This window comes from Haliotis rubra, unplaced genomic scaffold (assembly GCF_003918875.1).
Source record: "Haliotis rubra isolate DU_JTF1 unplaced genomic scaffold, ASM391887v1 Scf1488, whole genome shotgun sequence".
Lineage (NCBI taxonomy): Eukaryota > Metazoa > Mollusca > Gastropoda > Lepetellida > Haliotidae > Haliotis > Haliotis rubra.
The window spans coordinates 32199-47995 of NW_025765434.1; the positions used below are offsets into that span (position 1 = coordinate 32199).

General features: G+C 38.4%; 1 protein-coding gene across 1 annotated transcript; it reads right to left on the minus strand.

Annotated features, from left to right (window-relative positions):
• Positions 1 to 7585: 7585 nt before the first annotated feature.
• LOC124269907 lies at positions 7586 to 14491 on the minus strand. The gene is made up of 7 exons (XM_046704952.1): positions 14476 to 14491; positions 12085 to 12518; positions 10830 to 10875; positions 10444 to 10557; positions 9487 to 10201; positions 9123 to 9311; positions 7586 to 7809 (listed from the first exon to the last, which is right to left on the minus strand). Exons 1-6 carry the CDS (start codon positions 14489 to 14491, stop codon positions 9194 to 9196), a joined length of 1443 nt encoding a protein of 480 aa, XP_046560908.1. The 3' UTR covers positions 7586 to 7809; positions 9123 to 9193.
• Positions 14492 to 15797: the final 1306 nt, after the last annotated feature.

The window sequence follows — 15797 nt, forward strand, 5'->3', positions numbered from 1 at the left end:
GGCGTGCTACTGGAAAAGGTATATTACTGGAATAGGCATACTACCGTGACTTAAGAATATTTCACTTCTATGATGATACATGTGTGTGTGTGTCCTTGCTGTACCCATTAATGCCGAAGCGACAGGCAGGGACCAACAAGTACCATATTTGATCCTCTTTGGTATGACGGCTGTCGTAGAGATAGAACCATTGACCTTCCCTCTAACCGCACGATTGGCGGGTCGCAGATACTACAGGAATAGCATACTACAGGGAATAGGCATACTACAATAATAGGGCACACATACTGCATGAATAGACATACTACAGCAATAGGCATACAACAGGAATAGGCATACATACTGCAGGAATAGGCATACTACAGAATTGGCATACTGCAGGAATAGTGGGCATACCACAGGAATTGGCATACTGCAGGGAATAGGGCATACTACAGGAATTGGCATTCTGCAGGAATAGGTATATTACTGGAATAGTATATTACAGGAATAGGCATACTACAGGAATTGGCATACTAAAAATACTAGGGCATCAACATACCGCAGGAAAAGGTATACTACATGAATAGGGCATACCGCAGTAGAAGGCATAATAGATGTAATGACACGCTTTATGGAAAGACGGGATGCAGTAATATTTCTAGCATCTGATTTATTTGTGACATGTTTTAGAAAACGCTTCCACGCTGCAGTCAGTATTTGGGAGTAAAAGATCTGTATAATTCGATTGATGAATTTGGTTTTGGTCTAATGAAGACAAACCCCTAAAACCCTTTGACTAACAGTAATTCTTTGTTTTCATTTTGCCTCAGATTTAAAAGGCCACTTGTTATAGATTTCTCCCCAATTAAACTTCCTAAGTCAAAAGTTAATGTGTTCTTCATCCACTTGCTTCTGTTGAAAACCCTGATATGTTGATAAAATATTTATATCTTACTGTGATACTTAGAAACTGTGTTGTATGTTTCATGTTTCATCCAATACAAGTATATATTTTGGTGTAAATTATGTTTATGTTTACTGTTACAAAGATTACAATGTAAGTCTTTAAACTGACATACATACCAGAGTCAAGGCCTAAGGAAAGAACATGGAGAGTTGTTGGTGCATTGTGTTTTGTGTCTGTGTGTATGATGTGTGTGAGAGTGCATATTTTTGTTCAGAGATGCCAACTCTACGATTTTATCATATTCGCTATACTTAATTTTAGCCTCATACTACGCCAATATGATTGCACTTGAAATTCTATGAAATTTGAAGAAAATTCATTGAGCCTCGGATATATAGACAAAACCATATATTTTGTCTATTAAATACGTTTTCATTAAAAAGAGATCACAAGAAGAAATGTAATGCTGATAATTTGGAAATCTGCTGTTGAAGTTACAATGTATGTGAAATTAAAGCTTCACTCTTGATTAATGTCATATTATCTTTCTTCAGAATCCATCATGATTTTAAGTACAGTTAACTACTAATTTTATGGTCAAACTACTAATTTTGATCCTTGCAACTACTTTTTTGCAACACTTTGGGGTTATATCTCTGATTGTGACTTTACTGGTATCATGTGTATCCCCATAACCTTGGTAACAGAGCCACGCGATGAGGTCCGACAGTCAAGACCCTGTATCTGTTGGATCCAGCCATGGCTCGGGACTACCAGGGCGGTTGAATTTTATCACACTGAATGGAATATTTTTCATTGGTTGAAGACATACAACTAGATCTATGGAATTGGATAGAATTATGTCTTGAGACATCTTGTGGCAAATACAGTGGAAAGTACTTTTATCCCCACAGCATGTAATGCAGGGGGATATAGTCGTCGCCTCGTCCGTCCGTCCGTAATCATTTTGTTTCCGGAGCATAACTCAAAGACCGTTCGATATTTTTCAACAAAAATTTGTAGATATGTCAAACATAACCTAAGGTGGTGCCTTTTGCTATTTACAGATTATTGTCATTTTTAATTTTCTTGGTTTCCATGGAAACGCTTTTTGGACTTAGTCTTAAAGAGGGATGGGCTTCGTTTCCGGCGCATAACTCAAAAACCGTTCAATATTTTTCAACAAGACTTGGTAGATATATCAAACAGAACCTTAAATGGTGCCTTTGCTATTTGCAGATTTTGGCATTTTATTTTTTCCGGTTTCCATGGAAGCGATTCGGACTTAAACTCAAAAGTGAGGGGTGGGCTTCATTTCCGGAGCATAACTCAAGAACCGTTCAATATTTTTCAACAAAACTTGGTAGTTATAACAAACAGAACCTTAAGTGGTGCCTTTTGCTATTTCCCGATTTTTGGCATTTTATTTTTCCTGGTTTCCATGGAAACAAATTGAACTTAGTCCCAAAAGGGAGGGGTGGGCTTCGTTTCCAGAGCACAAATCGAAAAATTCTTAATATCTTTCAGCAAAACTTGGCAGATATGTGAGGCAGATCCCAAAGTGGTGCCTTTTGCTACTAGTATTTGCAGACTTTTGTGATTATTATTTTCTCGGTTTCCATGGAAACGATTCGGACTTAGTCTCAAAAGGGAGGGGTGGGCTTCGTTTCCGGAGCATAACTCAAGAACCGTTCAATATTTATCAACAAACTTGGTAGATATAACAAACAGAACCTTAAGTGGTGCCTTTTTGCTATTTGCAGATTTTTGTCATTTTTATTTTTCCTGTTTCCATGGAATGATCTGGACTTAGTCTCAAAAGGGAGGGTAGGTTTGGATTTCGAGCACAACTCAAAAACTTCTCAATATCTTTTCAGCAAAACTTGGGCGATATGTGAGGCAGATCCCAAAGTGGTGCCTTTTGCTATTTACAGATTTTTGTCTTTTTATTTTCCGGTTTCCATGGAAGCGATGATTTAGACTTAGTCTCAAAGGGGGAGGTGGGTTTTCGTTTCAAAAACTTCTTAATATCTTTCAGTAAAACTTGGCAGCTATGTGAGGCAGATCTTGAAGTGGTGCCTTTTTGCTGTTTGCAGATGTTTGTTATTTATGTTTTTCATCATTTCCATGGAAACGATTTGCACTTAGTGTAAAATCAGGCTGGACTTTAAGTAACTGTCAGATGATTTGTTCTTTCAAAGATGTGGGGGCCAGGGGGATATGTCATTTTCTGATGACTCTTGTTTGATACAAACTATACTTTTATGATAAAAACTGAGGTCCTTTAAATGCTACAGTAAATAACGTTAAAAATAAACTCAAAGGGACCTTAATTTTTTATTTGCTATAATCATACATTGGTTACCTCCTCAGGTGATACAATAATGCGTCATTTGATGTCAAAGCTAAACTTCAGGAGTACTACAGAAATTAACACAGAAATTGTATATTATATTTCATATGCCTTTCTGACCATGTTTTGAATGGACATCAAGTCTCATGAACCAACATTTATTATGAATAAAGTACATAAGTCCATGGTGCTTGTAGTTCATTATTATTTGTTCTTTTAATGTTGTCAGCAGAACAGCATGGCATCAGTGTTCACAGCTGATATATGTCCTGTGAGCAGTTGAAGTGGTCAGTTCAACGTGCCAATGTGTTCAATGTATCTAGGATGGTCATGTAAGACTGATATGATTTGATTTCATAGATGTGAACTTACTTTGAGAATACATGGTATTACACAATGTAGTAACATTATCGGTGACATGTCAACTTACTGCCATAAAACATGGCGTCACACTATGTAGTAACATTATCGGTGACATGTCAACTTACTGCCATAATACATGGTATCACACAATGTAGTAACATTATCGGTGACATGTCAACTTACTGACAGAAAACATGGTATCACACAATGTAGTAACATTATCAGTGACATGTCAACTCTATGTCAGAATACTTGGCGTCACACAACGTAATAACATTTCATAGTATAATCATAAAAGTTACAAAAACCTTTCCCTAATCACAAGAAAGTCCACTGACTACATGTCAACTTTGTGTCAGAATGCATGGCATCACACAATGCATTAACATATCCTGGTGACCCCATAGAAATAGAAGCAATAAAAATATTTCTATATTCTTTAAAGCGATTAAAACTGTTAAAATCCTAAACTAAAAGCGTGAAAACTCTTTCCAATCATCACATAATCAAAGCAAAAAGTATCGTTTGTGTAAGCATAAAAGTTACAAAAAACTTTCCCTAATCACAAGAAAGTCCATTGACGACATGTATGTCATAAGCATGCATTTATGAATAAGTATCAGCACATTATTATGCCACATTATCTTGAAAACGTGAGAGTATGCTGTCCGACTGGCGGCACCCAATCTGATGAAACACAGGAACATATGACACAAGTAAGGGCCCCAACACAAGGGAGGTACTAGGTAAAGCCACCACAAGAACACAACCAGTCTCGATTATCCGTCCAGTGACTCTATGGGTTGTGACATGCAAGATAGCTGCGAAATTTCTATAACTAGATCACTGCTAATCTACAAACACATTCTCTTAATCAGTTCCGGGTTGCTAACTTCAAATATGTCCAATGACAGGTACATAAAATTAAGTATAAGGAACAATTGTCTGAACTTCCCAAAATGATAGGTTCTTTAAACCACTCCAAATTGATTCTTGTAACCTTAAGAGGATGTTTTGTCGACTGTGTGACCAGATCAGTCACCGGAGATCTACGTTATGATAGTGTAGAATACCAAACATCAAAACCACAATAATGATAGCGATCACAAATGGTACCAAGTTTACTGTACTCTCCCCTTTAACCCTCGAAGGGTGCCGGTCATGCCTGCTCTCCAACATGTATTGAGAGAGTTCTGTTCCTTCAGTTCTTTTCTTTCGAACTTTGGAAATCTCCTTCACAATGCTTGATGTTTATTTGCAAAAGCTAACTCATGAGCTGTTTTGTTGTCTTCGTCTACCTTCTGAGTGTCTACCTTCTCCTGAGAAAGAGTTTTACTATTTTTAGATGTCCTTCCTCGCAGCAATGTGAAGAGGAGTTCTTCCCATCCCCATCATGACAAGTTCGGATCAGCCTTGTTTCTGAGAAGGATTGTACAGTTTCAATGTGGCTGCCCTGAGTTGCTAAGTGCAGCGCTAGTTTCAGATTTCTCGGTCATCAGGTTAACCTCGCTCTTGTTTTGCAAAAGTCTTCCTAATACATATTCATAACCCCACATGGCTGCGTGGTGAATCGGTGCCATGCCATGAATATCTTTAAGATCCACAGACACCTCGGACAAAAAACGCTTTCCGTCTTGTCTAGAAGTAGCTGAATTTCTTTCTATGCTGAGAAGGGATCCACAACAGAGTATCGTCCATTTGTAGCTGCAATATGGAGAAGCGCCATCCTGTCCATGTTTCCTTTCTGAATGTCTAAACCTTCTTTTAAGAGAAGTTTGATCACCCTGTCTGGCCCTTTATTGCTGCCAGATGCAAGGCCGTGTTTCCAAAGGCATCACAGTGATTAATGCATCTATGATCTGTTTTCAGTGACAATTCTAGAATAGACACAGACCCAACAAGTGCTGCTATCAGAAAGCTTGTCCGACCATACTTATCTTTGAGTAGTGTATTGGCTCGAGCTTTTATCAAAGTTTCTGCCACCTGTTCATGCTTACAATACAAAGCCATTGCCAACGCGGTCTCCTTTTCTTATTCAGAACATCAACATCAATTTCATCCTGATTCAAGAGGAGAGATAACAGTTCCAGGTTATCCGAGCTGGCTGCGTGAGTGAAGGGCTGTGTTGCCCGTTTACTGGTGGAGTTGACATCCACATACTTCAACAAAACCCGACATCCTTCTGCATGGTTCCACTTAGCACAGGTTCTAAATAATTCTCCCTCGTTGTATCTCTTTGCTGCAGCATGGAGCATTTTTCTCGATCTTCTCGATAAGCAGTCTCATGAGTCTTACATTACCATATCTGCTACACATCTGAAAGGCATTGCAATGTGGAAATACTTCCTGAAGCTACTTCCAACAATTTCAGTTCTAAGGAGGGTATGTTGCAAATAGGAATGAAGGACAGTATTTGTTTCTTTGAGTGTGCATCTCTCATTTTGAAATTCTCTCTTTGAAGCAGTGTTTGAATTGCGTCGCGATATGCGACTGGGTGTGTCAGTGACATGTGAGACATGACAAACTGAAGATGACCTTTCAACAGTTCTTCACACAGGCGTTGTGCAGAACCGTTGCTGACTTTTGGTGGACGATAATGGCATAATCAAACTCTGCAACTTCATTTGGCTCCAAGCGGACGTGCTCTAAATACTTGAGACTGCAATGAACTATAAATGTAGTTTCATCAAGTTCAGCCAAAACCTTCGCAACTACCTCTGAAGTCCATGCGTGTGAGAACACGAATCCATGAGCTGACTTCTTAAGGATGTAGCTGTCCATCTGTGTAAGAAGTGCCTCAGAGAGCTGCTTACTTCTCAAAGGAGATGCCCCGGACGCTTGTGCACAGTCTTCCTAGTTCCACATTTGAGAGTTCAGCTGGATGTGGGATGCAGTCCTGATGGATACAGATTTGTAAAGTAGACAGAATCCTTCATTGACCATCAAGTTCTTGAGGATTTGTGAAACCTACTTTTCCCTGTCCATGGCCTGAGTGTTAAAAACTTCATGTCTTAGTGTTATCATCATACACAACTTATTGTAGCAGGGGTGATGTTGTCTTTGAACAATCAGTGACATGATCATTTGATGTTTTATCAGCTGTCCTGTCAGTATCCAGTGTTATTTTCTCTTCTGCTTTATAAATCTTTTCAAAGTCAATTCTTTGATGTTCAGAAAAAAATGTATTTTGAAAGGAGTGATATATTTGAGTGCTGTTTGAAACACATTTTTCCTGAACAGGAATATTGTATATACCACTTGACATCTTGAAGCCGACGCTATTTTGTTCCTGACTTTACGTCTAGCAGGACAGGATGCCATTTTTTCGGTAGTGGTCAAACTGAAAGTTGGGATTGCCAAAAATGTTGCTGAAAAGAATGATATACCTGTCACTCTTTTGGATCCGAAAATAATCCTGTGGTGTTTCCACAACATAAACTTTCCATTTCTTTCTGTGCATTTCAGACAAAACCTGGAAAGCAAGAGTAGTTTTGCCATCACCGGGCTGACCAATGATCGCTGTACAAGAATGTTCCTTAAGGCATTTTGTCACATGAGGGCAACGGTGAAGATGCTGCATTCCTGAAATACATTGCTTGATGGTTTGCTCAGCAGTCTGAAATTGGAATATGCAGTCATAAATATTCATCATAGTGGTATTTTAACTAAATATTTTGTGCAAGATTGACGGTTTGGCATTTGAACACAAGAGCTGAAAAAACGTCTGAACGTTTTTAGAAATTCCTGTTAGATCAGATGAGCAATGAATACATGACATTTGTCTGGATAACAACTTCTCTTTTTTTGTTCTTCATAGGATGTTTCAGAGATAATTCTTTCTCCTTCATCAAGTGAATACTGAGTCAAAAGTGCACAGAGTCAATATATATAGATAGAACATGTTTACATAAGGCAAGGTGGAGAATTTACAAAGATGACAATATAATAACATTGCCACAAACATAATGTAAGGCAGCATTAGACAAAGCTTATTCGGAAATAGTCCTACCACGTAGACTGTCATCTCTGGACTTATCTTGCAGCTGTATTTCACCTGCTTCCCTTGCATCATCACTTGATTGTATTGCCTCCATGTCGTCATCATCAGATTCAGTCACCTCCGACCAGTACCCATCCTCATTTCTAGAATGGCTCATGTCATCAGCACTTTCATAAGTAGATGTTTCTCCAGAAAAACTGAGTTCTGAAAGTAAGTGAATCATAAAAGATCACAATACTTGTAAGTACAAATGCAGCATGGAAAATCAAAACATGAATGACATCAGCTGCATCGTTCAATTTCCTGTATCATAAGCTTGCGATGATACTAGGTGGGAAAAGGTATGTTGCAACATCACACACAGCGACAGACAGCAAACAGGAAGGAAAGGCTGAACCATTACTTTGTCATACAGTTTTTTCCATGTCAAGAATAAGAATCCTGATGTATAGATCCAAATGCTTTTGAAATGGACAAGGCTGTTTCACTGTTTCAAGTTGATATTTAGCTAATGTTATATATGAGTGGAAGGGAACTGGCTATTTGTCCATTATGGAATGATATCTTCCATATACCAGGCCCACATTTCTTTCGAAACAAAAGTTCTTACTCAAATTTCTAACTGAGTTTGACAGTTTGAAACAGCTAAATTATCACTTTTCTCGGTGAACTTTATTTTAAATCCTTTTATTTTATGAACCCATATGGTATTTATTCCACTGGTCCTAAATACTTTTGAGGAGAATATATAAAATTCTAACTTAGGAAAAAATAGACATAGTTTGTTTCGAAATCGGGACCAAGACTCTTAAGTCGGACATCTTTGCAAAATCCTCTTGTTCAGATTTTTTGTTCAAACCTGATGACTCGGTAAAGAAAATAGAAAAGTGGAACACATGGTGGCGTTTACTCTGATCAATGTCCTCTCACTGAATGTCTCACTGTGTTGTCTATGAGAAGTCCACATTTCACTTTTCTCAGTGAACTTTATTTTAAATCATTTTATTTTATGAACCCATATGGTATTTATTCCACTGGTCCCAAATACTTTGAGAATATGTACAATCATTCTTCCACATTTAGTTTCAGCAATACGGTCACTATTTGCAACATGGATTTGGTTGTACATTTTCCTGGACCCAACATTATATCTCTATTTGTCAGATTGTCTTGTAGCATGAGATTGCCCATGAATCACAAAGCCTTTCCTTACAATGTTTTGAGAGCCTTTTAGAGTATTATTAGTATATATATTTTTATTATCAATTTACAGTGGAGTCAAAATAATGAATTGGTTTGTTCTTACCACTGTTGTCGTCTCTCAATTCATCTGCACGCTCAAGGGAATGCGTCCTCTCGTGTGTGGCGTTTTCTTGAGCTGTCAGAATATCAAAAGCAAATTTGATATAATATCAGTGTGATATACATTTTAAACTCTCTGATTTCGTTCTTCCTGTTGTAAGAATATCTAATGTAGATTAGTTTACAACCAGTTAGTAATTCCATTACATAGTTACCCTCAGAATTGTGGAAAAGCCAAATGACAGTTTGTCCACTTCTTTCATGGTCTGGTTGAAGTTTCTTGATGTCATTCATTTTTCATATTGGCTGCGACGATGTGTTGTATGTTAGGATAGTTATCTCTAGAAACGTCTTCCAGTTCGTCAGAAGCAAGTATATGAGACACAATGTCTGCATGTTGTTCTCTGGAAAAAAAAGATATGTTATTTAGTCCAAATCCTCATTTATCATTGTAAATACATCACCTTCTTACAGGTACCCATTGGGCAGTGCAGAAAACACACATTAGCATTGGCCCGGTAAGGTATGGAACAGCTATGGTGGTTGTATATATTCTGAATTATGAGTCCGACCACTCACTGCAGCTTTATCTTGAGGTCCTCCTGGACAAGAAGGATGGTTGGTCCCCTCTTCTCTAGCCTCCTTGCAACTTCGATCATAAGTATCTCTGAACATCCATCTGCTTCTGTACTTGTGGCCTTGTCAATCACTACCATGTCCTTATCAATGTTTTCCACCAAATTGCAGAACTGTTGTTTGGACAGTAAGCGCAGTTCCGGTTTCATGCTGTGTCCTTCTGTGAGATCAGTAACTGCTACTGCAGCAAGAAAGGCACGTATTATGTTCATACATTTCACATTGTTCATGCTAAGTGCATGCAAGCTGCATAAAGCAGAGGTTTTGTCTTCAATCGACCTCAAGACATCAGCGAATAGGTTGTCTGATTCTAAATCACCAGGGTCCAGGAGACCATAGACTGCGCTGAAATGTTCATCTGTATACTTCCGGATTTGATTTATTGCTCTCCGGGCAAGACGGAGAACATATTTCCCGAGATCGTCTCTTTTCTCACACACAAAGCAGAGGATCATTGATGGACGATCTGGAAGAACATAGAATACTTCCGATATCACTCCATCTGGAATATCAACCTTCGGAAGATTCAACACCACTGCTAGTGATCTTGTCACAAAAGACAATCCTCCTTCGAAATGTTTTCCATGAATCTGAATTCTCTGGTATAGGATGTCTGACATGGTGCGTGCAGTCTTTGGTGGATATACCGACAGCTTACCTGAAGAAACAAAGCATTGCAAAAAAACCCATCCTTCACTGGTCGTCATGATTGTTCAATAGATGATAACTGATAGAGGAATGTTAACCTATATGATATTCTCGTGATTAATACGATAATCCGGTTATAGCTTCTGCCTTCATTACCTCACTATTATAAACAAAACGTTACTTCCACTTAAATGTAACTAATTTGTCCCACTTAAGATTTTGTCATCATAATGTATGCTGTGAATACGTCACCAGAAGTGAGGACATGCGTCTGGATTGCTTCAAATAGTTTCTCTTGCAGTCTGACCCTCGGAAGAAGTGGGGAGTTACTTGGCCATGAAACAACAACTTCTGTGTTTCGTGGTTCTGAAAGAATGAGTGTTTTTAGCACAAGTTTGGTGATATCACATCATGGCAAGTAATGTTAGGAAATAAAGATCTCAAATATCACCCGTCGGATTAACCGTTGGACGATGACAAACCAACAAACTTAATCTCTGTGACCAGACCTGAAACGTAAGACGTTTTTCGCGGGATAATGCAACATTTCCAATGAGCATTTCGTTTTGGGTAATATCTGAATATCTCTTTACTGATTTAAAAAATAAAAACAAGGGGTACAGTAGATAAGTGTTTACCTTTCATATAGGCAACACCGGCCATGGTACACACGCTTTCCTTCACCTGGATACCATACAATATTAATAAAAAGATTTAATTATTAGGTTTTACGAACATTTAGAAAACAGAATTCGAGGGATCATTCAAAGGGACACACGCAAAGTCTGGATCACATCTGTTTAAACAGTTTTGAAGTAAATGTAATAATGACCTCAGCTAGTCCCACTACAAAGGTTTCGGTACATCTACAACCACTAACCATCTTTACAGCTTGATTGTCAGTTGGACATATGCAATGTTTCAGCTGCCTACAGTCCGAAACTTTTGTTTATCCTGTGATGATTGAGATTATAAGCAACAAGTCATTTTCTCTATCATAATAGGGCGGAGTGAGTGAGTGAGTTAATATTTAACGTCACATCGGCAATAAATAGGGCGGAATACCAATTACTGCTATAATATATGACTTGTAACTTTCTCCTTGAAGATAACGTTGAAAATGACAGGACACACCCTCAAGGGCTATCGGTCCCTTCAGTCAGATTGTCCGGTATTAAAATGTGTCCACTTATCAAATCACTCCTTCTTGTCGTCTGTTATCACTCATTTGGACTGATGAGCAGGTTGGAAAGTCTTCACTTTTTCAAGCCACTCGGAGAAGTCTACTGCTTTCATTTGATTACTCCCCTCAACCATGGTATAGACGTCTGGCGTATCATAGAAGACACATCCAGGCGTGTACCCTACTGCCACTTCAAGGATGTACACTCGGCCTTTGTCCACTTCATGAAACTTAAATTTCACCAGCGAGTCTGCACTACGAGGTTGGGCTACATTCCCTTTTTGAACTGTTGTGTGTTGCCTGATCAACTCTGTCAAACCTTTTTTTACAGTCTCGTGTAAGCTCGGTTCAACACGAATCCCAGAAAGGATCTTGGACTTTGTCTTGTAATTATAACCAGTAATGTCTTCTAAACCTTCGCCTATTCCTAGGTAATAGGAACCACCGTCTTGGTTTTTTGTGAAACAGGAAATATATTCTCTCAGTCTGAGATCCTTCCAAATGTATTCTAGTACTTTTTGAACATTTGATTGTGTAATGATTCCATCAAATAATGTCTTGTCAAATGATTTAAATTCGATATCCCTGCCTTCCTGGATGGATTCTAGGCCTCTTATTCTTGGACGTTTTTCCTTTTGTTGTTTCTCGCTGAACAACAATTTTTGAATATTGAGGGTTGTTGGACGTGTTAAGTTTTCGTCGGAAGTCACCTTGGTTTTGAAATCTGCTGTGGTCAAAGAAGGGGATGACTTAACAATAAGCAGCAAATACTCTTGGTATCCTTCACTCGTCGTGTGTTCACTCAGCCAGATTTTGGTGTATGTGTCGACAAACAGAACTCCGTCTTCGATCAGTTTTGTTAACGTGTCATCGACATATTCGTTAAAGAGCCCGAGACAGCGATCATTGGGTGACAGACCTTGCAGATGAACGAACAAAGCCCCTCCTCCAGCGTTTCGCAAGGCTGAAACCTTTTTGGTCAGCTCTTCAATTTTATCCTCCCTGGCAGTCTTCCGGATTTTCTTATCTTCCTTTGTGAGTGGTTTGTTGACCAGGGTGGCTTTGATGTCGATTGTTAGGCGAAATGGCTCTTGTAAAGGGATGTCGTCATCATTAACAGCAGTCTCGCACAAATCACAGGCATCTGAAATAATTACATTAATTTTATTCACAAAACAGGAAATAATCTATCAGAAAGATGGCGGTAAAGAAAAAAATTGATATAACTTTGGATTCAGATATTTTGCCAGGGTATAAAAGTGATCACTCAACAATAACATTACCCTTTTCAAACTCTTTAAGCTAGGAACGAGTACATGGGTACTGGAAGTTTAATAATTCCTTGTTGTTAAATCCTGAATACGGAAACTTAGTCAGAACGATTTTAAATGACACTGTTCAGGAATACTCAACAGAAAAAATGGATAACTTTAAAAACACTGAAAATATTAAACTTACATTTTCCAAGTCTTTATTTCTAGAAACAGTATTAATGAAAATCCGAGGAAAGACCATATCTTTTTCATCCTACATAAAGAAAACAAACGTAAAACATACAGAAGAACTAGAATTAAAAATAAAACAGGTCGAACATACTATTCGAAAAAACTTCCAAAGCATTGATGAACTTTTGAATAAACTATCAAAATATAAGAAAGAAATGGAAGAAATGAAAAATGAGGAAATGAAAGGAATACAAATCCAAAACCGAATTCTGTGGTATGAAGAAAAAATCCCAAATGCTTGAAATTTTGAATCAGTTCATATCACAAAGAAATGTATTTTTCTGTAGGACGTCATCCACCAGTGGATATATAAATCGTTCAGGTTTCCAGGCATGGTTGTCAAGCTAAGGCAGATCCAATATCGTTGAAGAGTATAAGTAATACTTGAACAAATGACAAGCAATACTGTGTTTTATCATATCATAATCGATGTATTGATTTCGCTGTTTGGATCTGCCCATAATGCTTCTGAAGGTCAAAAGAAGGCAGTGTAACGAGAGCGATTACTTCACTACCTGCGAACAATACATCACATCTCATGAGGTACACTGTTATAGATCGACATACAATTCATGCTCAGAAGAATTTGCATCAAGGGTACAACATTCAAGGCCTCACTAAATATTTTGGAAATTCGCTAGCAGTCAGATGGAGCCAACTTACATTCTGAGGCTACAGTACTGAGTAACACAACCTATTCTAATGCAATTGTCTATGTCTACGTATGTTCCCAGTATTTTCGGATAAAAAATTGAATTGTATGATCGGTTCCAACAGAGCAGTAGGATACGTTCCCTTGGTATCACCATTATGTGATACATAACACATGCTGACAGAAACAGAGCCCTTGTGTGATGAGCCAAAGTATTAACACCGCTACTCAACAGAACGATGTATTTTTTAAAATCCAATACTTGTTGCCACAATCATTTAAGGTCAAACTTCAATGCGTAAAACATATCATTATGTATTTTAAACATGAAATGTGATCAGGTTTAGCTCCGAAATGTATTTTCTTAACTCAAGGAGACGACCAGTCGAGCAATGCTGTTGAGCGACAATCTGTTAAGTTAATAGTCATTGCTTCGAAAGCATATTTCTGTTTTGTTTACTGGGATGGGAACGCATATTCCCTACCTCAACATAATTCCACTAAAACTATTGTCTACTATAGTAGAGTGTTTAGTCAACCGGAGGCCCTAATTAATTAATTCTCAAATTACATAAAGTAAACGTCTCAATTTTCCACACCTTGTAGATTACGTAATGTCCACATAGACCAAACAACACTAAGCTGTGAAGCTGAATACGTATTTAAGTCTCTTGGATAAATACTCCATATGGGTACACTGACTGAGTTTGGCTTTACGTCGCTTTTAGCAATATTCCAGCAACATCACGGCGGGGGACACCAGAAATGGGCTTCACACATTGTAACCATGTGTGGATTCGAACCCGGGTTTTTGGCGTGACGAGCCAACGCTTTAACCACTAGACTATCCCACCGCCCCCCCATATGAGTCCGACGTGGAGCTATTGCTTAATTTCTTCGGATAATGTTTTAGAAATTGCGGATTGAAAGGAATTAACACTCACCTTGCACCCCTGCCATTCACGTTGAACGTTCACCTGACAAGTTGCAGTCCCACCAGTAATAACCAACACTACGTACTACGTATCTAAGGGTGTATACGTGGTGGGTAACTGTGTAAGATTGTTCCGTGATAACTCCCTGTGAGGCAGCCTTCTGTAATCACTTTGTCAGGCAACACAGGTCAGCTGCTTATATATCCATATACTATGACGGCTGGTTCAATTACATACACACGATGCCTCCTGAATGTGACTGTGCAATACTAACCTCTACACCCAGATAAGGATATAATCAGTAAAGTTTTTCAATTTTCAATCGGAGTGTTGCTTTATCTGGCAACGACGACATGCCACATACATTCATAGATAAAAGGCTTACTCGTTATATTAATAGCACGCGTACACTGTGTCACAGCGACCTCCAGTAAAAAAGCTCCAGTACTGGCGTGGTCTTAATATAGTACAGGAGCATGGCCAGGTAAACAACTTGTTGATTTTGATTTAAACATATTTTATTCACAAATGTGAAAGGGATTGGGGACAAGTAATCCAACTTAAAATACCCGCTTGTTAACACCTATTACATATGTCTGTTCTACGGGCATATCCAAATGTACAGGAGCATATCCAGGTAAAACAACTTGTTAACACCTATTACATACAATGTCTGTTCTATGGGTATATCTAAATGTACAGGAGCATAGCAAGGTAAAACAACTTGTTAACACATATTACATACAATGTCTGTTCTATGGGTATATCTAAATGTAGAGGAGCATGGCAAGGTAAACAACTTGTTAACACCTATTACATACAATGTCTGTTTTACGGGTATATCCAGATGTACAGAAGCATGGCAAGGTAAACAACTTGTTAACACCTATTACATACAATGTCTGTTCTACGGGTATATCCAAATGTAGAGGAGCATGGCAAGGTAAACAACTTGACACCTATTACAAACAATGTCTGTTCTATGGGTATATCCAAATGTACAGGAGCATGGCCAGGTAAAACAACTTGTTAACACCTATTACATACAATGTCTGAATCTACGGGTATATCCAATTGTAACAAATGAAATGAAATCCCTATTTCACAACGAACCGTAAACGTTTGTCGTTGCCTAAAACATTGAATGATGGAAAGTTGATGCAGTGATTGTTTGTTTGATTGTTTAACGCCGCACTCAGCAATATTCTAGTTATATGGTATGGCAGTGGTCTGTAAGCAATCGAATCAGGACCAGACAATCCAGTGATCAACATCCATCGATCTACGCAGTTAGGATACGATGATATGTGTCAACCATGTCAGAGCGCCTG